At 46.7% G+C, this 22,815-nt stretch overlaps 1 protein-coding gene across 1 annotated transcript in view; it reads left to right on the plus strand.

The window, feature by feature from the left end:
* The window catches only part of MTUS2 (microtubule associated scaffold protein 2), a gene marked incomplete at both ends in the record, with an annotated part of 226,217 nt that overhangs the window by 145,861 nt on the left and 57,541 nt on the right, over positions 1–22,815 (plus strand). The window contains 2 exons of the mRNA XM_080941222.1: positions 725–823; positions 7,585–7,796. Coding sequence (XP_080797348.1) covers positions 725–823; positions 7,585–7,796 — 311 coding nt within the window. The remainder of the gene's footprint in view (positions 1–724; positions 824–7,584; positions 7,797–22,815) is intronic.

A 22,815-nucleotide genomic window follows, 5' to 3' on the forward strand; every position in this document is an offset into this window, starting at 1 on the left:
AGTATGCCAGCGCCAGCGGGGCGTGGACCTGGAGAATGTTCTGGCACACACCATCTGATGCGAGCATGAATGAGTGGACATGTATCGGGCAGCTGCAATCTACCTAGCAACACTGAGGATAAAGCAGACTTCAGCTTTCAGGGAGAAGTCACTCTGACTGTTCCCAGTCATCTTCTGAGGGCGTCTACCTGTGCCCCTAGATCACACCCTTGCCTGGGTTACCCCTCCTGCAGAGCAAGCTGGGATAGTTCCCAACAGATGGCTAAATTGCAGCCCAGGGGGCCAGACAACTCTAGGTCACCTCTGAGTAGAAATCAATTAGCAGTCTCCCACACTCAGCCAGCTGATAGATACTTTTTTTGTCTGTTGCTCCACTCCCTGTCTTTAGTAGACCAAATTGGTGCCTAAGTACAGTGAAATTTTAATTCCTGGATGTCTTATGAGGTCATGATTTACTGAGACAGCCAGAGAAAGTGGTATTTTCATCCAACCAGAGACCTGCGGGACCATTTCAGGGTTCACTTAGACCTACATCCCCTGTGTTATAAACGAGGGTTTCAGTCCCCCAGCCACAGGGGCGAGGGCATTGACTATAACAAGTCACCCCGCTATTTTCTTCTTTTTCTATGTTCCCCTTATCACGTAGTCTTTCCCACGGCAGCTTGTGTTAAGGCTCGCGCATAACCGGTCTTTCCTCTCTTCTGTTCCTCTTTGCCAACCGTAGGAGCAAAGAAAGAATTGCAGAAAGATCCAGAAGCTAAGAAGCCAGCCGTTTCGTCTCCCAAGAGAACAGCATCTGCTGCCACGAAGCTACATTCACCAGGTACTTAGTTATACACGTGGTCTGTGTTGGAGGGGAGGCCTGCTTTCGGAGCTAAGTTCGTTCAGATGGTGTTGATGGATGTACACCAGCCTGACACACACAGTCTGGTCTTCCTCACTCCATAGGAAAAGACCCTTTCAAAACAAGACGTTATGCTATGTATATATATATATATATACATGAGAGAATCTCTTTGCAAAGGAATATACCCTCTTATGAGAACATATACAAATAATTCAGTAGGGAAAGAAAATCACACACTTTGAGGGTCTAAGCTCAAGGAGTAATATTTCATAAAGGGAAGAAAAACAAGCTGTATATGGAAAACCCAGCTTCGGGCCGGGAGGTAGTGGCGTATACCTTTGATCCCACTGCTTGGGAGGCAGAGGCAGGCCGATCTCTGTGAGGTCGAAGCCAGCCTGGTCTACAGAGTGAATTCCAGGAAAGCTAGGGCTACACAGAGAAACCTGTCTTGAAAAAGAATAAACAAAAACCTAACTCCTCCTTCCCCCCCACAAAAGACCCTCAAACAAACAAAAACCCACCTAGCTTTGAACTGCTCCCAGTGCAGGCCTAAAATATAAGAATGTCTTAAAAGTTATAATATAGAAATATTTATATTAATGAAATGCCAAACAGTAATTAAAAAGCAATACTTCATACATGTTAAATCACTTATATGTATAAAGTACACATCTTGGTCAGTTCTGACGAGGGCACTCACCTGTGGACCTACCACCTGTTAATCAAAAGGACTCACACGTCCGTCTGCTCCCAAATTTCATGGTCTACCTTGTCAGGCACACGCGCCTGGTCCGCCTTACCCCCAGCCCAATCCCACCCATCTCTGGGCTGCTCTGTCATAGTAGTTTGTGTTTTCTGAAGTCTCATATAGATAGAATCATGCGATATGTTTCTATTCTACTATCTTATTTAATAAACTCTCTTCCTTTACACTGGTGCACCTCCGACGTGCTAATTACTTTTCTGCTGCTGTGGGAAAACACTGTGCCTTGTAGGAGAGGAGGAAGCCCATGTGGGTGAATTCCTGAGGGCATGTGTGCCCTGAACATGGGCACAGCATGTCAAGGACCCACCCCCCCCCACGGTCTCGGTCTCAGAGAGAGAGAGACGGTGTGTGTAAAATGTCCACCATAGCTTCCTCCCACTAGGTGTTTAAGGACTGAAAACCATTCCCCTGCAGAGACTGCCCCCTCTGAGGTAGCTAAATCTGGTTTCCTGTTCAGCTGTGTGGAATAACCTCACCTCAGTATATAATAAACACACTGAGCTTCCGAAGGTCCTTGGCTAGGATCCAGCCAAGCTCCCAGCCCACCCAGTTCCAGCTTTTTGTGTGTGCTTGTCTGTATATTTCTTGTTCAAACCACTATACCTAGCTTACTTATTTCCCTAACAATGGTCCTTTGAGGCCATTTGCCTACTGGAACCAAAGTCAAGCCACTATGGTGTTGGTGGGTGCTTTGCTGTGGATAACTGCCCTCACTTCTCTTTGGTAAATACCTTAATAGCTGGATGGGTGGGCTGTGTGGTAATTATATGGTTAACTTCTTTAAACTAGGCCAAATTTGTTTCCTAAGGTCATTTGCTGTTTGCATTTTGAGTGGTAGCACATTCATGTTTGGTTCCCGCCTCCTTGCCAATACCAGCTGTGCCAGCTCATACAGTGAGGCCTCTGCTTCCTTTACCCTTGTTTATTATGAATCAGACACGAAACACAGATGGGCATCTGGGTGAAAGGACCTTAGCATGGGAGCCAGAAAGCACCCATACACCCACACACACCCCCACACACACACCTCAGTGACAGCATCTCCCTTTTGCTTTGGAACACACTCCATAGATTTGTCTAACCAGGCAAGAAGCTCTCCAGACCCTTCGGTTTAGGGGTGCTTAGAAACATCAAAATATGGGTGGAATTGATTACTCGCTCAACCTCCAGCCCCCCTTCCTCCTCCGAGGTCAAGGGTGACCAATTACATTCAGGCAAAATGGCGGTGAAATATCCCACAGACCTGACCATGGGCCAATCAGATGGAGGCAATTCCTCAGACAAGGTTTCCTCTTCCCGGGTAACAAAACCCAGCCAGCATGGCAGAAACTCCTGGCAAAGAGCTGCCAAAACTAAGTAGGGAGACCTTCTGAACCATGTTTACTCATTAAAAATAAAGCTCTCTCCGAATCCATAAAGAACTCTACTCATATGCTTGTGGGTTATGCCTCTTTAAGGACAGTGATGACCAAATCTATGAAGGACTTACTTCTCCGTCAACTGAGAAGCTATCAAAGCTGTGTCCCGTCTTTGCTTCCACCTTGTTTACAAGTGTGAAGGTCATGGCCCCCTAGTCACATTATCAGAGTGCAGGCGCCAGCACAACTCCATGGCTGTGTCTGATAAGTCTTCCAGATCTAATTAAATCACCCCATTTCATCCACAGCAGTCCCCTGAGTAGTGACCGGATGGTGCGAATGAATTTTTAATACTCACTTTCCATTTTCAAACACCATGCCCTTCCCCCGTGCTCAGCCTTCACACGGAAACCCTCAGAAGCTCAGCCTTGGCACGCGAACAACTGTTGACATTCACCTTTGTGCTGATGTCCAGTTAACGGCTTCTCCCTAGGGGCAAGCTGTCACATGTCATTTTGGTCAGCGTGGCTTCCTTCTGCCCTAACCTGATTTGTGCAGCCCATAGGACGGCTTGTAAGAAACTGTGACTGGGGCAAGATTCAGACAGTGGGTGTGTATTCTGGATTTAGAGCAAACCCCTGGCCCTGAGAGGTTCAGCTTAGCTCCACACAGGAGGGATTAGGAATCAGCCCAGGTAGAGAGGAACCAGAGAACCCAGACGGTTCCTCTTAGGCAGTGATTAGCTAAAGGCCAGTGATGATCCTGATTCCTTGCTCATCCAGTGAACCTTACATGACAACAGACACAGAGAAACTGTTCAATAACGGAAATCAAGTATCTGGGGCCCTAAGACCCCCTAGCAGGAGTCATTCATTGAAAGTCAGCTATCTGGCCAGGCAGCGGTGGTGCACGCCTTTAATCCGAGCACACAGGAGGCAGAGGCTGGCAGATCTCTGGGTTCCAGGACAGTCTTGTCTACTGAGTGAGTTCCGAGATGGCCAGGGCTACACTGAGAAACCCTGTCACAAAAGACAAAAAAAAAAAAAAAAAAAAAAAAAAAAAAAAAAAAGAAGAAGAAGAAGAAGAAGAAGAAATCAGCTGTCTGTAGATCAAGACAAGACAGTGCTCGTGTAGTTCATTGAATACTGGTGATTTAGAAGTAGGGCTCATGGGAAAGTGGGATCCTTGCATGACACTGGTAAAATTGTCAGTTTTGCAGCCACAGTGACTTGATATTCATCATCACACACCCTTCTTAACGGACACTAATAACCGAGAACTCGGCAGCCAACCTCAATGCTCGGCGCTTCCTAATTCCTCAGCTCTGGGGACTGGGATTTGGATAAACCATGGCAATGGCTGAGGGTTAAGGTACAGTCAACAAAGAGTTAAACAAGGTCACTTGGTGTCGCAAGGTCGCTAAGATTATTGCACTGATCGCAAAAGTTGATGTTCTTGGGCAGCCTCTGGCATGAATATGGTCGCTGGTTGCTAGGTGTCCCCTAGAGGTGAACCGGGAGCTGGCTGCGTGCATTCAGTTGAATACTGGAAGTTGGAGTACACGAATAAGAGCAACGTAATAATAATTTAAAATTGACTTTTAATGGTAGCATTTCACTGGCTTCTTTTATGGTATACTTTTATGGTGTGCATTATGTGGAGTATAGTTTTTTAACCAAATGATAACTATACTGCGTAGTTTTATGTCAACTTGACATAAGCTAGAATCACTAGAAGGGGGGAGGGGAACCTCCATTGGATCCCTCCATAAGATCCAGCTGTAGGGCCTTTCCTTAATCAGTGATTGATGGAGGAGGGCCCCGCCCATTGTGGGTGGTGCTATCCCTGGGCTGGTGGTCCTGGGTTCTGTAAGAAAGCAGTCTGAGCAAGCCATGAGGAGCAAACCAGTAAGCAGCACCCCTTCATGGCCGCAGCAGTGCCTCCAGGTTCCTGCCCTGTTTACTTCCTGCCCTGACATCCTTCAGTGATACACAGTATGGAAGATGTGGAAGTGTAAGCCGAATAAACCCTTTCCTCTCCAACTTACTTTTTGGTCATGGTGTGTCATTGTAGACATAGAAACCCCAACTAAGGCAACAACAACAACACTTTCAAATACAGTAAGTGCTGGGCTTGGAGAGCTGGCTCAGCACTTAAGAGCACTTGTTGCTCTTGCAGAGGACCTAGTTTTGACTTCCAGTCCCCAGCTGATAGCTCACAATCATCTATAACTGCAGTTCGAGGGGACTGGATGCCCTCTTCTGGCTTCTCTGAGCACTGCACACATGTGGTGCACATATACACATGCAGGCAAAACACCCATAAAATAAAAATATTTTAAATATGTGTGGTGGGTTATGGGATTCTTTCCAGACAAGAGTAAATTTGATGGCTAAATATATAAGATAGGAGGCTGGAGACGGTTTCGCAGTTAAGGGTGGAGAGACGGCTCAGCGGTTAAGACTGTCCTGCTCTTGTAGAGGACCAGTGTCCATGTCAGATGGCCCACAACTGCACATCAATCCAACGTCTCAGCTCTCTTCCAGACCGTTTGTGTGCTCACACACATGTTCCCATGTGCACACGCATACATGCAGAAGTAAAATAAAATAAATACATTCTTTTATATGTTAAATATGCAGAATATAATTATATATCACATATAACTATATTAATATATATTTTATATATGAAATAAGTAAGACACATTACATATATATTAAACACACACACACGGCAGTGTGAATGGACTAAGGCACACACACCTCAGAGCTGACCTGTTATCCATGCTCACAGCCTTGGTTTGCTATTGTTTCTTTTCACTCCTGAAAGAAGTGTGTTCTATCATAAAGGCTCCAGGTGCTGCATGCCGAAAGCACCAGCGTGTCTGAAGAAGTCGCCAGCTATCTCACAACCGTGAGGTGACAAACAGCAATCTTGGGAGAGAGGGGGCCTTAGACCCGGTCTTCAGAGGGCTGCAGCAATAATATCTCTCCCCTCCTTTTCTGAGATGTTTCGGGAAGCTGGCTTTTGCTTTTCAATGCTGAGAATGCTATGGTGATGCATGCGCAATTCTAGATTGAGCTGTCTAAGACTTGCACATACTTTTTTTCTGGAATGGAACATACTTTGATCACATGAAGACAATGTTTAAGGTGAAACTCTGCCTTACGTTGCCCATGAGGTCCCACCTCAGCCTCTGAGGACTTAAGAGAAAGACGACCCCATTAATATTATCTTGCCTGTTTCTGAGTCACTCCTCAGATGGGGCCACTTATGTGTCACCTTGCTTTGTGTACCTCGGTGTCGGGCACTGAATTTTGGGCTTTGCATCTTGCTCCCTGGGGTTTTAGAAAAGGGAGAAAAATCAGGAGAAAGAGCCCCTAAAAGACTCCAGGTGACATAGGGACATCTGCCTGTACACAGGAAGACCATGTCTGAAACATCAGGTTCTGGCCACCTGCAGGTTCTATGACTGCCTGTGGGGACAGCATGTCTCTGTGCCTCCATGGAGAGATGGTAGTCCATGGGTTTCGGCCTTGATGATCCCGTTTGCCATGAGCTCTTTCCTGGGGCCTTTCCTTTCTCAAACTTCAGCCAAAAAGATTCCTCTTCTGTGCCTCCCTAACCCCGCCATCAGCCCTAGGAACCCAACTTCCGGCTCATTCTGTGAGCTGTGTCACCCCCCCCCATTTGTCTCATAGGAGTCTCATGAGTAGTGTGGGGAAGGATGGCTTCCTTCACACTGCAGTGGGAAAAGGGGGTGGCTCTCTGCGGGTGATGAACCGCCTCACATCTCTGGAAAGATCACTCTACTCATTGTAAGGAACAATAGAAGCAGAAGAATGCTGGTGGGGGCCTTGGACCAGATTTGTAGCTGTGGCTATCGTATGAAGTCACTCTGGGGAATCCCCAAGACTCTGGTGCAGTGGGAACTAGGCCCCAGGAAGAGATGTTATCACTTGACCTTGACAGTGAGGAACAAGGTCACAAGAGGAGCCATGTATAGGTCAGGAAGGGGCTTGTAGCTTGTTCTCTGATCCTAAAGGAGGAGCTGCTACGTTCTCAGAAGCCTGACTTCTACCAGAGATGATACTGGATTGATTTCCCAGTAGACATGTGTCTAAGGGCGATCAGTACACAAAACAGATTCAATAAGAAACGTGTAAACTGTAATGTGAAACCCCAAGGCGACCACCTCGAATGCCAGATCTAACTATATGTAAGTTCATTATGAGGAAACTGCGGGTTGGGCTGCTTTTTGCTGGTGGATGCTTTAATTTACAAGGTCTTTATAATAATGTTTGCGAATTGTTTAAATCCCCTTTAAGAAACAAGCAAGAAGCAAAGCTTCTCTCCAAGTAGGGCTAAAGAAAGAGAGGGAGCTGAGCGGAATTTGGTGGTACGCTTGTTACTGTTTTCCAAGCATAAACTCTGCACTTGAAACCATATAAACAAAATAAATAATTTAAGTCCCCTGCCTATGTTGTCTGTTTAATACTTAAAATGACTAACCACGGGCACTCCTTCTATGCCCCACGGGTCTGGGGAGCCTCCGAGACAGGATGTCGTTGAATGAAATACCACCAGTGACTCCCTTCCTTTCTTTGTAGGGTACCCAAAGCAGAGGACCACAGCTCCTCGAAATGAGTTCCCACCCAAGCCTGACCTGCAGGCCCGAGAGGCCGAGCGGCAGCTGGCCCAGCGACTGAGGGACAGGTGTGAGTGGCAGGCCAGGCAGCTGGGTCTGGCTCGAAGGGAGCTGAAGAAAGCCATCCACGGCTTCGACGCCATGGCCGTGTCCACTAAGCATTTCTTTGGAAAGGTGAGGCTGTGTCTGTGGTCTTTGGGTGCTTGGACTAGTGATGGGCGTTGGGATGTGTGTGTGGTAGTTAGGGTTTGGGGCTGGAGTCGAGTCTTGTCGGTCATAGGGAATCTCCTATAGCATTCTAGAATATTCCAGGAGCCAAAACACTAGCCGAAGAAACTAGTCTAAAAAGAAGGATAAATCACCTCGATTACCCAAGAGAAAAGTGGGCCAAGAAAAGAAAGAAGAGGAAACATACGGAGGATTTGAGGAGCAGATGTTTGCTGCTGATGGGAAATGCGCCCGGGGCGGGGTCTAAACCCTGTGCTCCTCTGAGCCCCACAGCATGGGCTCTAGAGGGCGCTCCCCTCAACACCGTTTCTCCAGAAATGCCGAATGTAGGTTTCTTGTCAGCGGATGGCTGGTATCACCTGGATGCCAAGGTGTGTCTGAGGGTGAAGGTGAGCTTTTACTTTGGAGATGTGAATGTGATACGCATCCTTATTGCTGCTGTTACTGTAACAAAACAACCAAGAATGGGTAGTTTATTTAGGGGGGGAAAGGGGGGGGGGAGAGCAGTTCATTTTGCCTCAACAGTTCTAGAGACTTGAAAAGCCATGAGCGCGGCTCTAGCAGCTGCTGGGCTTCTGGGGAGGGCCTCAGAAGTGCTTCACATCATAATGTAAAACAGAACGGGGCGGGGGGGGGGGGACAGCATGTGGAAAAGAGGAAGCAGCAGGGCAGGCGAAGTGAAACATCTTATGCTCACTGGCTCTCTCAGGAACTAAGGTACCCCCATAAGACAGACATGAGTTCTTCGTCAAGGCTCCGCTTTTCAGTTCACTGGCTACCACGTTCCAGCGGGAGGTTTGGGAGGACAAGCCTTGCTCACACCCTAACAGGCGATGAGCACCCTGAACTTCACACGCGGGCCGCGTGGCGTCTAGAAACAGAAAGAGGTAAAAACGATGGTTATCAGTGCCTCCGCAACAAGAAAATGGAGTGCCTAACAACTCTAGCTAATTTGAAGTCAGCGAAAGAGGACATTACGGTCCACAGTGTACACCGCTTCTCCCTTGGTCACCTGGGCTGCATCGTACGGGGGTTCTGTGCCCTTCCGTCCCCTCCTAGACATCTGGCCCAGAAAGCCAACCTGCCCTTTTTCTCTCAGTCTTGTGTTTGTTGGCTGAGAGCTGTTAGCACAGAGTCACTTGCCGATCTGTTGTTTTGAGGGATGACAAGCTGTAAGCACTCATTTGTACCAAGATTCCAGCCTCGTCCTTCCCCAACTGAAACCTGCCACACCAGCAATGAACGACCAGTTCAGATTCCCCATCTTTTCCGACCAGTGTCAGCGAAGTATCTACAGTCCACCCCTACGGGAATGATAAAAGTCACGAGTGCGTCTTTGAGGTGTTGGGAGGCATGTCTCGCTGTGGCACGTATGGAACATTTGTCCTTCAGAAGGAGTAGATAGCTTCCTTTGGGTTGGATACAGATGTTTCATGGACGGTCAGATCTGTAGAAAAGGAAGCAGGGTGTTTGCTGAGCTGGGTGGCTACACTTACCCTACCTGCCCATGACCCACGCGGCCTTCTCGGCAGCTAACCAAAGCCTTGATGATATTTCCTATGATTATGTCCCTGGGCACTGATAGGTTCTTCCCAGAGTTGAACCTTATGGTGACATAGCAAGAAGCTAGAATTACAGATCCACACACATAGTTCTGCAGCCCTCTGCCCAGAACCTCCTTGCTGACCACAAGTTGCTCCCTCCATGGAACGCATGAGGCTGTTCAGTTAGAAGCCCAGTAGAACTGTCCCCGTATAGGCCATGGTGCGCTGAGCAGCAGCGTGTATTGAGACAGAGAGGCACCATGCCGACCAGCAGAAATTCTCCCTGTGCTTCTGGGGGACTTAAACAGGGCCCTGTTCTATGTGTGTGTGCCATTATCCCTGACGGGGACAGCCACCTCTTGAGTGTGCTCTTCTGTAAGTCGATAGGTAAGGACACTTGATGGAGATACTCAGGAATGGTCTTTTGTGAGTGCAAGGAAAACCACCTTATGGGTTCTGCTCTCAGGAGGGATTAGACACGTGTGACCTGTGGGGAGTGGGCACTAAGCCAGGCCACTTAGATGTCATTAACACAGGCCGTGTGTCCCTGGTTTGACCTTTGGAATATGAAATGTTCCAATACCTGAAACCTTTTGAGGGCTGACAAGGCAGGCACAAGTGTGAAATTCCACACTGGAGCTTCTAAGACTGGCTGCGCTTTTTAAATATTGTATAAGCTTACCTCCATCTTATGCTTAGAGAGTGAATAAGAATCTTAAATGCATTTCGTGTTCACTCTTGGATCCCATCCCCAGGATAGCTCGTGCACATTATAAAAACATTCCCAGTTCTAAAGCAGAAGAAGGGAAATATTTCTATCCCCATGCATTATGGTAAAGGAAGACTAACTATATACAGTGGTGGTTTGGCTGCTCTAGTGAGCTCAAGTGCTAGAGTACATTTTTCCTGAGTGTTGAATGTATCTTGAAGGACACACTGGAAAATCATCTCGCCACTGGGAACAGAAAAATTCAGATAGACATTCTGTCCTGGCAAAATGGTAGAAATTGTCACCTCTGATAGCCTCAGCCCAGAGCCTAGAGATCCTGAGACTTAGGTTCCAACGTAGCCTCACACCTGCCTGCTCAAACAGCTCTGTTCCTGCAGCCAGTCATGTTCCTCAGCAGGCCAAGCAGAGCTGCCCAAAAAGGAAAGAAGAAAAAAAAAAAAGCCATGGTTGCAAGCCTCCAGGGATGTGGTTATGAGAGTGACCCTCCTGGGTTCACTTCCCAGGTCCCACTGAGCCTGAATCTTTTTGTTTTGTTTCGTTGTTTATCCAAATGCTAGCCTATAGCACCCCCTGGTGGTGAGCCTATGAAATAGCCCAGACAGATAGTACAACACAGAACGTTTCACTTTCTTAAGTGTGGGGCTGTGTTTATTTCCATTTTATTTTAATACAGTTTATTATATTGGTGCAATATCTTAATGTTTTTTATAATTAATTCTGTATGTGGCGGTAGACTGTGACTTTTGCTGATTAGCTATCATAGATGAGGCAGAAAAGGCATAGGTGTCAATGCCGGTGACATGTCTCTCTGTGCCTTAGATTCTTGCTACTACTGCTGAATACCTGAGGCAATCTTGAGATATATATGGGAGAAAAACCACTCACATCACAAGTCAGGGAGTAAAAGAAGAAAGAAGGAGGGTTTTGAGGTCCTATGATCTGGCTGGGGGCGGGGTACCTCAGCACTTCTAAGCCTTAGCCATCACAAAGGTTCCCCCACCTTCCCACACGACCCCATCATTTCCCAGCCTGCAACAAAGCCTTGAACACTTGGCCCAACCATAATGTGTTTTTCTCTAAGCTAGTTGCAAAGAATATAACAGTCTCGTTGCATTTACTGTCTTTTCGTATGGAAACAAATTCTTGGGTTTTTTTTATTTATTGATTTTAATTAAATGATTTATTTGAATTATTTTTTTTTTTACAATTTCTTCTCTCACATATTACATATCAACTGCATTGAAAACAAACTCTTAACACAAAAGAGTGGGAGGAACGTGAACTCAGACCCCACAGTTGTATTTAAATGTATTAGTACTCTGTTCTTCCAGCTTTGTGGATGTTTTTTAAGGTTTATTTATTTTATGTGTGAGTTCTCTATCTGCGCGTATACCCCAATACCAGAGGGCATTGGATCTCTTGTAGATGGTTTTGGGCCACCATGTGGTTGCTGGGATTTGAACTCAGGACCTCTGGAAGAGCGGCCAGTGCTCTTAACCGCTGAGCCGTCTCTCCAGCCTGAACTTGTATATGTTTTATTGCTAATACTTAGAGGTAAGTTTTAAACACATTTCACATTTCTTGGGTTACAGCTTCTGCTGTGTGAAAGGCCAATGGATGGCTTGGAAATTTTGAAAGTAGGCTGAGTTCACAGATAACAGCTGAGCCCCTGTTTACTGACTGACGTTCAGTGCCTGAGATTCTGGAGAAGGGGCAGAGGAAACATAATCACCAGCAGAGAGACAGTCATTAAGAGCTGGATAGTTTATACCTGATGCTCACGGGAAGTGCCCTAAGGCCATTTCATCCTCTTGCCCTTAAAACAAACCAAGCGAGAAGCAAAGTCCCGAGGAGTCATTGGGAATGGAGGGGTGTGGAGGGGCGGTGAGAGCCACAAGATCTGGGGTGAGTACAGAGAGCAGCCAAACATACTTGTCTGCCTCTCAGGCAGGGGAAGCCTCCCCTCTTCCCCGCTCTTGCTAACTTCTGAATACAGTGTTAGCCTTGGGCGCTGTTTGAAAGTACAGCATCCCTCCTCGAGGATGGCTGGCTCCTTTTGGAGGAGCCTCCCGAGTGTCTTCATTAAGGCCCCACAGCACCTGCTTCCTTTCCCAGTCTTCTGTCAAGCAGATGGATGCCAGAGCAGAGGGGAGAAGATGGAGGAGCAAATGTTTGCTAGGTCCCGCTGTTCATTGTTGTGGGGGTTTTATGTTGAGGCTGCATCAGAGGAGCTGACCCTGAAGGCAAGAGAGAAGCTGTATTCCACCAGCTGAACCACCTGTATCCCCATACCAGGGGCTCCTCCATCCCCCTCCCCTGCCCCACCCCCCAGGATGATGCAGAAGCGGTCTGATCCTTGGGGCTCCTTCAGTCCCAGATCTGGCAGCACAGATACCCTCCACCTTGCTAACAGTTCCCAACCTTTATCTTCTCCTTCTTTGTTCTGTCTTAAGTAACTAAACCCTTAAAGAGAATGTGCATAGTTCAGCTGGCCTGTCTGACATCAGCTGGCAGAGAGCATGCTGGGAGCTGGAGGCAAAGTGGTCCATGTGGGCAAATTGTAACTGCCTGGTGTGGCAATACAGGAAGCCTGTGTCATACCTGTGTCATGGAAGCACACACACACACACACACACACACACACACACACACACACACAGTGAGGAACATGCATACTTTGCCTGATTTTTCTCTTAGGACTCTAACTTGAGAAAACTCAGAGCATGATCTTTAGATACTAAAACATTTCCTAAATCCAGAGGTAGAAACCTTCCCTAAAAGACCTGGAATGTCCATCAGCAGAACTAAAAAATAAGTCAGAGCAGGGCCGTGATAAAAATCAATACCTGACTATGGTAAAAACCAGTTGCTTTGATCAGTTCATCTCTTATATGTTGTCGTTCATTCTTCCAATCTGATGATGTCTTTTTTAAAAAATAAGATTTATTTGTTTGTTTATTTATATGAGTACGCCATAGCTGTCTTCAGACACAAAAGGGGAAGGCATCAGATACCATTACAGATGGTTGTGAGCCACCATGTGGTTGGGATTTGAACTCAGGACCATCTGGAAGAGCAGTCGGTGCTCTTTACCACTGAGCCATCTCTCCAGCCTAAGATGATGTCTGCTTTAGCATAGATGAACACCATGTGGGGATAAAAATGGATTTCAATGGACACTTTAGAAACCTGGCTTGCCTGAACAGCAAGAAACTGGTCAGAGTAAGGTGTGTGCCTTTTAAATCCCTTGGGATGAAGAACTGTCGCTGTGGAGCAGCCAGAGTGTGGCAGGGCACAGTCACGGGATGTTCCACCCAACCTTTGTGCATTCACGGCTCCTACAACTCCAGAGAATCGACCTAAACATCAGTGAATATTCTTTTACTTCTGTACACATATGGGTGTTTGCCTGGTGCCCTCAGAAGTCAGAAGGGAGTATCAGATCCCCTGGAACTGGAGTTAAAGAGGTTTCTAAATCTCTGTGTGGTTGCTGGGAATCAAACCTGGGACCTCTGTAAGAGCAGCCAGTGCTCCTAACCACTGAGCAATCCCTCCAGCCCTGGGAATTGCTTTTTAGATAGGCTAAACACTGAAAACTCCATGAAAGGAAGACAAGTTAAAGTAATAATTTGTATTTTAAAAACAAATTTCTGGGCTGGAGAGATGGCTCAGTGGCTAAGAGCACTGGCTGCTCTTCCAGAGGTCCTGAGTTCAAATCCCGGCAACAACATGATGGCTCACAACCATCTGTAATGGGATCTGATGCCCTTTTCAGGTGTGTCTGAAGACAGCTACTTAAGTGTACTTATAATTGGTTAATTAATTAACCTTTAAAATAAAACAAAACAAATTGCTGTGTAAGGAGATTCACGCCTTTTTGCCTTAGTTCTAAAACATATTTCCCATGAGGAATGGACTCGCTGACTTTTCTAGAATTTGACTTTTCTGGAAACTAGGTACTAACAGCCTAATTTCAGTTTTGTATTTTAATAAAAGAGAACAGCTGTGTAACTTCAGGGACAACTTGAGTGAGGGTGCTGTCAGGCCCAGGGATCTGAGATGGAGTCCTATCCAAAGTCCTACTACTGGTAGGCTAAGGCAGGAAGACTGCCAGAGTTCAAGGCCAGTGGGGGCCGAATAGTGAGCAAAAAAGGGAGAGCCTGTCTCACGGTCACCAGTGGGGTCGGGGGGGGGGGACTAAACAGAAGTCATGGAAAAAGCAAACTCCAGAGATTTCCATAGACATGTAGAAACGACGCAAGAAGAAAAGAGTTGGCAGAAAAGTGTACACAGAGGACCCAGGAGACGCCAGACAGGGTCTTTAGAGCCATGTCTGCCCCCCATGCAGAGCCCAGGGTGTGAACAAAATCCTAAGGAGAAAGGAGACATGGGAAAGGTTGAGAAACGGGCCATCCTACCCATGAGGAGCCAAATCAGATAGATGGATTCCAGGCTAGCTTCATTTATTGGGTTAAAAAGAAACAGAATAAAGTGGCTAGAGTTTTGTATCTGAGAGGTGTGAGACCAAAGAGGAAAGAATTACTAAGTTTCCCTGGTTGGCAGCAGCGCATCCTGTCCACGCTAAGCCTGAGCGAAGTGGCAATGGCGCCACCTGATGGCCAGTCTGGAAATGACTGTCTGTGCTCCAAGTCACATTAGTCAAAGGAATTTCACAGGAGCAAGAAAGTGTCTTCTCTGTAGCCACTGACATGCGACACTGACCTGCTTATTCCACAGGCTTAATTGTAACCAAGTTTGACACTAGAAACACACAGGTTCTTTCCTTTTTTTGTCCTGTTCCTAACAATCAAACCACTAAGACATCAAGATGTGTGGACACCACATGCCCGTTCGCCCAGGGGTCACTTTGTGCAAGCAGTTATGCAGTGCACAAACCTGCAATCAGATGACCCGCACCTGTAATTCAGTACCGGGAGATAATAAAGGCAAGGGATGGAAAAAGGGTCAAAGAGGCTAATTCAGCTATTACCAATAACCATTTTTAATGAGAGTGGCTTGAGCACCAAAAGATGTGGGTAATCAGAAGTTCTCTAATAAAGTCAACTATGCGGTAACTGCAAGAATCTCAATTTAAATATCAAAATTAAATTTGGGGTAAAGGGATGAGGAAGATACACTGTGCTAACACTACTAAGGAAGAGGCAGAATGGGTATATAATTTAATATTATTTTTAAGTCTTCAGGAATTTCATACAATGTCATTTGACCTTTACATGGGTACACTGATTCACACTAAGCTGATTGATGCCATGGCTTTTGTTTATTTGATACAAGCCTAGACAAACGTAGGAGGAGAAAATCCCAGCTGAGGACTTTCCACCATCAGATTGGCATGTCTGGGGGACATTTCCTAACTGCCAATGGATGCTAGAGGCCCAGCCCACCATGGGCAGCACCATCCCTAGGCATATGAGCCTGGGATGGATCAAAAAGGTAGTGGAATAAGCTGGAGAAAACAAACCATTGAGCAGCACTGCTCCGTGGCCTCTGCTTCAGTTCCTGACTTGGCTTTCCGTGATGATAGACCATGATGTGGGCGTGTAAGCCCAGATAAACCTTTTCCATCCTCATGCTGGGTTTGGTGGGTGTTTGTTCACAGCAACAGAACCCTAACTAGAACAGCTGCCTCGAAACAAGGATGATTGTTAACAACTCAACACTTCAATGAGAAAGTGTCAGTTCACCGGGAACCAAGAGGAGGCATGAAGCTGGCTGCCGGCATTGCCGGTATCACTGATACCACAGTGCCAGTGGCATGCGTGTATCCATAATGTTCAGTTGGTACAGAGCCAAGAGCCACGCTGCTTCAAACGTGTCTACTCTTTAGGGGGAAGGTAACAATAAGTCCCAATGTGTCCTGGGCACACAGCACTGCCTTTTGTATGTGTGTGAACATTATGACATGTCATCTTCATGATGAAGGTATTTGGATCCCAGTTTTATGCATAACTTGGCTACCTTCTAATCATTTCATATCCTGTGTATCATTTTAGTCATTGCGAATTTATCAAATGCCGGCTAGGCCTCAAAATAATGCAGTGGAAATGACACATCGTCTCTTTTAACAAAGGCCTGTTCTCATATAACACTCATGGGGATCCTCATCCAGCTCCCCACCAAGGTTGGAGGGGAATCAGGAAGCCAGAGATGCCGCCACAAGACAGGCAAACATAGAGAAAGAGGTGTTTATTCAACTGAAACCCGTAAATGGGTGCCTTAGGGTTTCATTGCTGTGAAGAGACACCATGACCAAGACAACTCTTATAAGGGACAACATTTAATTGGGGGCCGGCTTACAGGTTCAGAGGTTCAGTCCATTATCATCACGGCAGGAAGCATGGCAGTGTGCAGGTAGACAGGGTGCTGGAGGAGCCTAGAGTTCTACATCTTGATTCTTCAGAAGGAGACTCTCTTCTTCAGGCAGATAGGAGGAGGCTCTCTGCCACACTGGGTGGAACTTGAGCATAGGACCTCAAAGCCCAACCCTATGGTGACACACTTCCTCCAACAAGGCCACACCTACTCCAACAAGGCCACACCTACTCCAACAAGGCCACACCTACTCCAACAAGGCCACACCTACTCCAACAAGGCCACACCTACTCCAACAAGGCCACACCTCCCAATACTTCCAGCCCCTGGGCCAAGCATATTCAAACCACCAAAAGGGGAAACTTGAGACTGTGCAGATAAATTCTGAAGAACCCCTAGGAAGAATGGTAGGCGTAACTAGTTAATAGCTTGAGTCACATAGTTTACACTTGCTAAGGTAAGTCACACGTGTCTCACCCAATATACACTGAAAGAGGAGCCCTGGGAAGTGGTGGCCTCCTTAATTAGCTGGGTGCTGGTGACTGCCCCAGTCATGGAGTTAGACTGCATGTGTTAATTTACAGTATTTATTTGTCACTAGTAATGAAGCTGGGGAGGGAATAAGGTACAAAGCTCCTGCCTCCAAATGGGGTGCACCATCTGCTGTTCTCTGGTATTTTACTGACATGGCGGGGCCACATAGAATTTGCAGTGATCAGAATCGTAAACAGGGCAAGTTTGCTGTCAATATAATGGGTGAGTCGCTGACTATAAGTCTCCACTTCTGGCCCAAGCTTCATGGAAATGACTAGGTCTCTAAAAATACCTTGGAAATGATGACTGGGATACGTGGTGGTGTATGTCTTCAATCCCAGCAGGTGGGATTACAGCAGAGGTTAGCAGGTCTCTGCGAGTTCGAAGCCAGCCTGACCTACGTGCCGAGTTCCAGTACAGCCAGAACCATGTAGGATCCTGTCTCAAACAAGCAGTGATTGAAACTTCTCAGGTGGGGTTGGAGAAATGTCTCAGAGTCGAGAGTGCTGTTCTCCCAGAGAAGCAGAGTTCGGTTCCCAGTACCCGAGTTAGAAGATTCACAACCATCCAGAACCCAGCAGACCCACCCTCTCTGGCCTCCGAGTGAACCCGCACATGCGTGACATATGCCCAGACGGCTTCACAGAAATAAAAATGCATCTTTTTGAAAAAGAAAGCCTACAGACTCAGGTCCTGTGAGCTCAAAGAAAGCTATGCCAGTTTATCAAACGGATAAACACAGAGGATAAAGTAATTATGGAAATCTGTCAGAGAAAACAACTACACAGGGGACAGTGATTTTTCTTTTCTTTTCTTTTTTTCTTTTTCACACTTCACCCACGGTGGTCAGATACTGATTCTAGTGACATGAGGAGGAAAGTTTAAGTTTTCAAAGGGTAATTCTTAGACCACAACCTGAAAACTCGAGACATAACAGAAAATTGTAAGTAATAAATAAAAATAGAATTAATATGTTACTATAAAATACATAACCTATGATGTATATACACACATAATTATGTATATTTAATATACACATAGAAGTAGCAATCCCACCCACCATGTTACATCTCAGTCAGCTATAGGAGCACAGCCCAACAACTTCAAGAAAATGGTGGTGGTGTTAGCCACTAAGAAACACCCTGGAGGGCTGGAGAGATGGCTCAGTGGTTAAGAGCACTGACTGCTCTTTCAGAGGTTCTGAGTTCAATTCCCAGCAACCACATGGTGGCTCACAACCATCTGTAATGAGATATGATGACCTCTTCTGGTGTGTCTGAGGACAGCTACAGTGTGCTCACATAAAATAAATAAATCTTTTTTAAAATGCTCTTGAGCCCATAGAGGGCACTTTCTAAGAAGATTACTTATCTTATGTGTATGAATTTTTACCAGCATGTATGTCAGAGGGACATACACACAGAACCAACAGAGACCAAGAGAGGGTGCCCGACCCCTGGAACCGGAAGTACAGGTGGTTGTTAGTGAATGCTGGGAACCCACCAGTGCTCTTAACCCCTGAGCCACATCTCTCCACACACAGAGGAGGAGTGACTAATGTCGTTTAGGACTGTGATGTGAGCATTTTCTGGGGACTCTTTTGGCCTTGTTATCACTCATCAAGAGATTTTAAATGATTATATGTGAACATCAAAATCATTTCCCTGACCAGTCAAATTTGTTCTGAACATTAGCAGTTCTCAACAGAGCTACCATGATAGACACAAGTATTGTCCCAATGAGTCTCCAGCATCAGCATAACTTATGAATATGCAAATTATCTTTACTAGTGCAAGCAGATGATGCTTGCCATCCCTAAAAGAGTTATCCAGCGGTTTTTGAGTCACTTTTGAATGGTCAGAGCACCGTCTGTGCAGCTCCTATATCCTGGCATGTTCCTGGATGGGAAGGATCTGTGTGGGAGGGAGGAGGGATCTGTATGGGAGGGAGGAGGGATCTGTGTGGGAGGGAGGAGGGATCTGTGTGGAAGGGAGGAGGGATCTGTGTGGGAGGGAGGAGGCGGCTGCAGAGATCACACCCAGTGACTGAGGCAAGTGACCGTAACATGCTGAGAATAAGGAACGTCCTGAAGATATAACTGAAGTAACTTGTGAATTTGCAGGGTAGAGGACTCCTGCAAACATACCAGCAGTCTGACTTGGGATGGAGTTTTGGCTTGCAGAATGCTAAAGAGACTGTATGTTCTGTGCTAAGAGAGAGAGGTGCTTGGGTCTTGGAAGATGGCCCTGTGGCTGAGAGCATATCCCACTCTTGCACAGACCTTGAGCTCAGTTCCCAGCACCCACATCAGGTGGCTCACAACTCCATTAATCCCACAGAATCTGGCGCCCTCTTCTGACCTCCATGGGCACTGCACCCCCATGCCCAAACCCAGACACATGTGCAGACTCAGGATCCAAACTATTTTTTGATCTTTAATGAAAAGAAAAAGAAAGGTACCCAGGAGAACTCCCTTCTATCCTTAAAGAGAAAAGGAAATCGGGGTATCCGAGAAGAAAGGGGAATGAGATCTGAGCAGGAAGTAGGGAACTGTTCTAATCTGGGGTCTTCAAAACCATCAAGATTTAATGAATTCTTCTGGGGAAAAAAAAATCTTGAGTTACCGAGGATCTGGGATGGTCATAATGCAGTTTGTTATATTAAAGAAACTAAGAGTTTAGAAAAAAATGATAGTAAGAGAGACTGGATAGAGCTTGGTGGTAGAGATTTGCTGAGCATATACTATCCATGAGTTCTATCTCCAGCACAACACACACACACACACACACACACACACATACACACACAGCTGCTGGAGAACATGAGTGTAAAATTAAAAGTGAGAATGAATGGATATTGGTGAAGGATCATGTCTAAAACAATTAAAAGTTGGAACTTGGGGTGCAGGGAGCTGATGGGAAGGGTCAGCAGGTGGTTTTGGAAAATGAGGTGTGTAATCTTGGTGTCTTAGGTAGGTTTTTATTGCTGTAAAGAGACACCGTGACTAAGGCAGCTCTTATAAAGGACAGTATTTAATTGGGGCTGGCTTACAGGTTCAGAGGGTCAGTCCATTATCATCATGGCAGGAAGCATGGCATTGTACAGACAGACACGGTGCTGGAGGAGCCAAGAGTTCTACATCTTGATCTGAAAGCAGCCAGGAGGAGGTGGTCTTCCACACTGGGCGGAGCTTAGGAGCAGAACCCCAAAACTCACCCTCACAGTGACCCAGTTCCTCTAACAAGGCCACACCTCCTCCAATAAGGCCAAACCTCCTAATAGTGCGTCTTCCCGTGGGTCAAGCATATTCAAACCATCACACTTGGTGTCAATGTGGGTGACCATGGCGGTACTTGCTACACAGGCTGCTGTTTGCTCGGACTAGGGAGTGTTAGTGGGAGAGGCTTAGAATTCTCCCTCCCCCCTCCGTGGCCAGACACAGTTGCTCCCCGTGAAGTCCATGTGATGTTTCCAGTAAGGATTTATTGCAGCTTATTTCTGAGTATGAATCGTGGGCTAAATAAGTTCTCAACCTGTGGGTCATGACCCCTTTGGGGTAGAATGACCTTTTCACAGGGGTCACTTGTCACATAGCCTGCACATCAAACATGTATAATCCATAGTATTATCAACTTTACAGTTATAAAATAACGATGAAAATAAATTTGTGATTGTGGGCCACCACAACATGAGGAACTGTGTAAAAGGGGTCACAGCATTAGGAAGGTTGAGAACCACTGGTCTAAATGATAAAAAATGGCCCACCTGTTGCTTTGCCACAAACAGTGGTTGACCCTAGATGCTCATAGGAACTTTGTTTCACTACGTGTCACAAACATGTTTAATAGACCACTTCCCTGCAGTTGACATGGCTTCCATGGCTTTGAACTTGCAGAACTGGATGTAGAATGTTGGTACGTGAGGCCTCAGAGCTGTGACAGACGGCTAAGAGTGTGGGAGGGTTTTCCGGACGGCCGGAGAGAAAGCCAGAGCCCAGAGGCGCTGATGTAACCTTTTATTACGTATAGAAGTGTCTGCCTGCGTGTATTTGTGGGCCATGTGCATGTAGTACTTGAGGAAGCCAGAAGAGGGCATCAGGTTCCCTGGAACTGAAGCCATAGACCATTGTAAGGTGCTGGGAATTAAAGGTGCATCCTCTACAAGAGTGCGCTCAACCTCTGAGCCATCTCTCCAGCACGCACTTTCACAGTTCCTTATAAGGAAGAAAAACAACAGTACCCCAGCCTTTCTTAATGTGCCCCTTTGGAGAGACAGCCTCCAGTTTCTCGAATGTTGGTATCAGGATGACCCTGATGCTGGACACTTTACTCTCAGTTGGCCGACGATGGTTTCAGAGGTGTGAACACATTCCTGCTGTCATGAGTTTGTCTTGTTATCACTTCAGTGAGTGTCTTACGCTGGCTTCATCTTGGTAGAGAGCAGTTTCTCATTGCAGATTTTCCAGGAGGAAGAGGAGCCCCTCACACGAATCCATCTAGATGTTGCTCTGATCTGGCGAGTTGGGATGCGTTGGTCTCTTCGTTAGCTCCCATGTCTGATTCCTTCCTTACTCTCCTAGAGAGAATGCATGGGAGGAGATGAGTTCATGGATGATCAGCCCTCACCATGGAGGAAGAAACAAATGGAGTTCACATGTTAGCAGTAGCTTCCCGCACCGGGGAAGATCTGTGACTTTCCCGGTCTGTAGGCGCTTCCAGAAAAATTTAACATTGATTTTGAGAGAATTAGTGAAGAAAAGTGGAACAATCCAAAATTAGCCTCGGTGGTTAGAGAGTCCTTAGCTGGAGTCCTGAAAGGGCCGGCACCTGGGATTTTGTCCAGACTCAGGGGGAGCTGGTGCCAACGGGCCGAGAGCAAAGAGCAGGAGCGTGAGGTAATTATAGGGCAGACAAAGGAACCTGGGCACAATGGAGGTGACACTTGTAATTGTGAAAAGGAAAAGATACAGAGGGCTAAATCCCTTATGTGTAGATAATGCTGCGATGTGTATAGCACATACCAAAGCTCAGTGGCATGAGCTTTCTTCGTCCAGCCCTGCCTCTGGGAAGGTGCTAATCACACACTGTTTCCTGCTAACCTTGCCCTGGCCACTGTCGCTGGCTTAGACAAATGAGTTCCTTTGGCTAAAGTAAACCAGAGCAGCGCTGGGCACTGAGGCAGGGATGTTAACACTGCGGCCTGTGTTCTCCGCGACATTCTGCAACCATCTGGGGAACCGAACCAGGACTGAAACTTAGTCCGGGAGCGTAAGAAGAGACACAGTAGAGAAAGCACAGGGTTGGAGAACAGAAGTCCGGCTCAGTCAGGCCTCCTGACCAGCACACAGTGCCTTCTGTTCCAATGCCTTTGTCTGGAAAATCAGTCCATTACGAGGGAAACGAGATAACAGAGGGAAATGCTTTGAAATGCTGTCACTCCATGGAGATGACTTGTCTATCCCAACTCTATCCAGTTCCTGCTCTGAGATGAAACTATTCAGGGCCAGGGAGACAGTGCGGAGCAGCAGGCTGCCCCTGTGCCCTGTTGTGAGGGGGTTCATCAGGTCACAGGTGCCCGAATGGAAGGCAGTACTGGGGATATGGCTCTCTCTGAGAAGTGGTATGCGTGCAGAGTAGGAAGAAGGGGGTTCCAGAAAAGCATTGCCAGAAGGCTGAGGCAGAGAAAAACACCACAGTGGGAAGGGTCACGGCAGCTCTGGAATGGGGTAGCACCTAAGGGAAGCAGGCAGAGCCCTGAACTGGGGAGTGGGGGTGCAGGGAACAGGGCCTTGTAGAACAAGTGTCAGAATGGAGAGTGACAGGTC

This window comes from Micromys minutus (assembly GCF_963924665.1).
Source record: "Micromys minutus genome assembly, chromosome: 29".
Classification (NCBI taxonomy): Eukaryota; Metazoa; Chordata; class Mammalia; order Rodentia; family Muridae; genus Micromys; species Micromys minutus.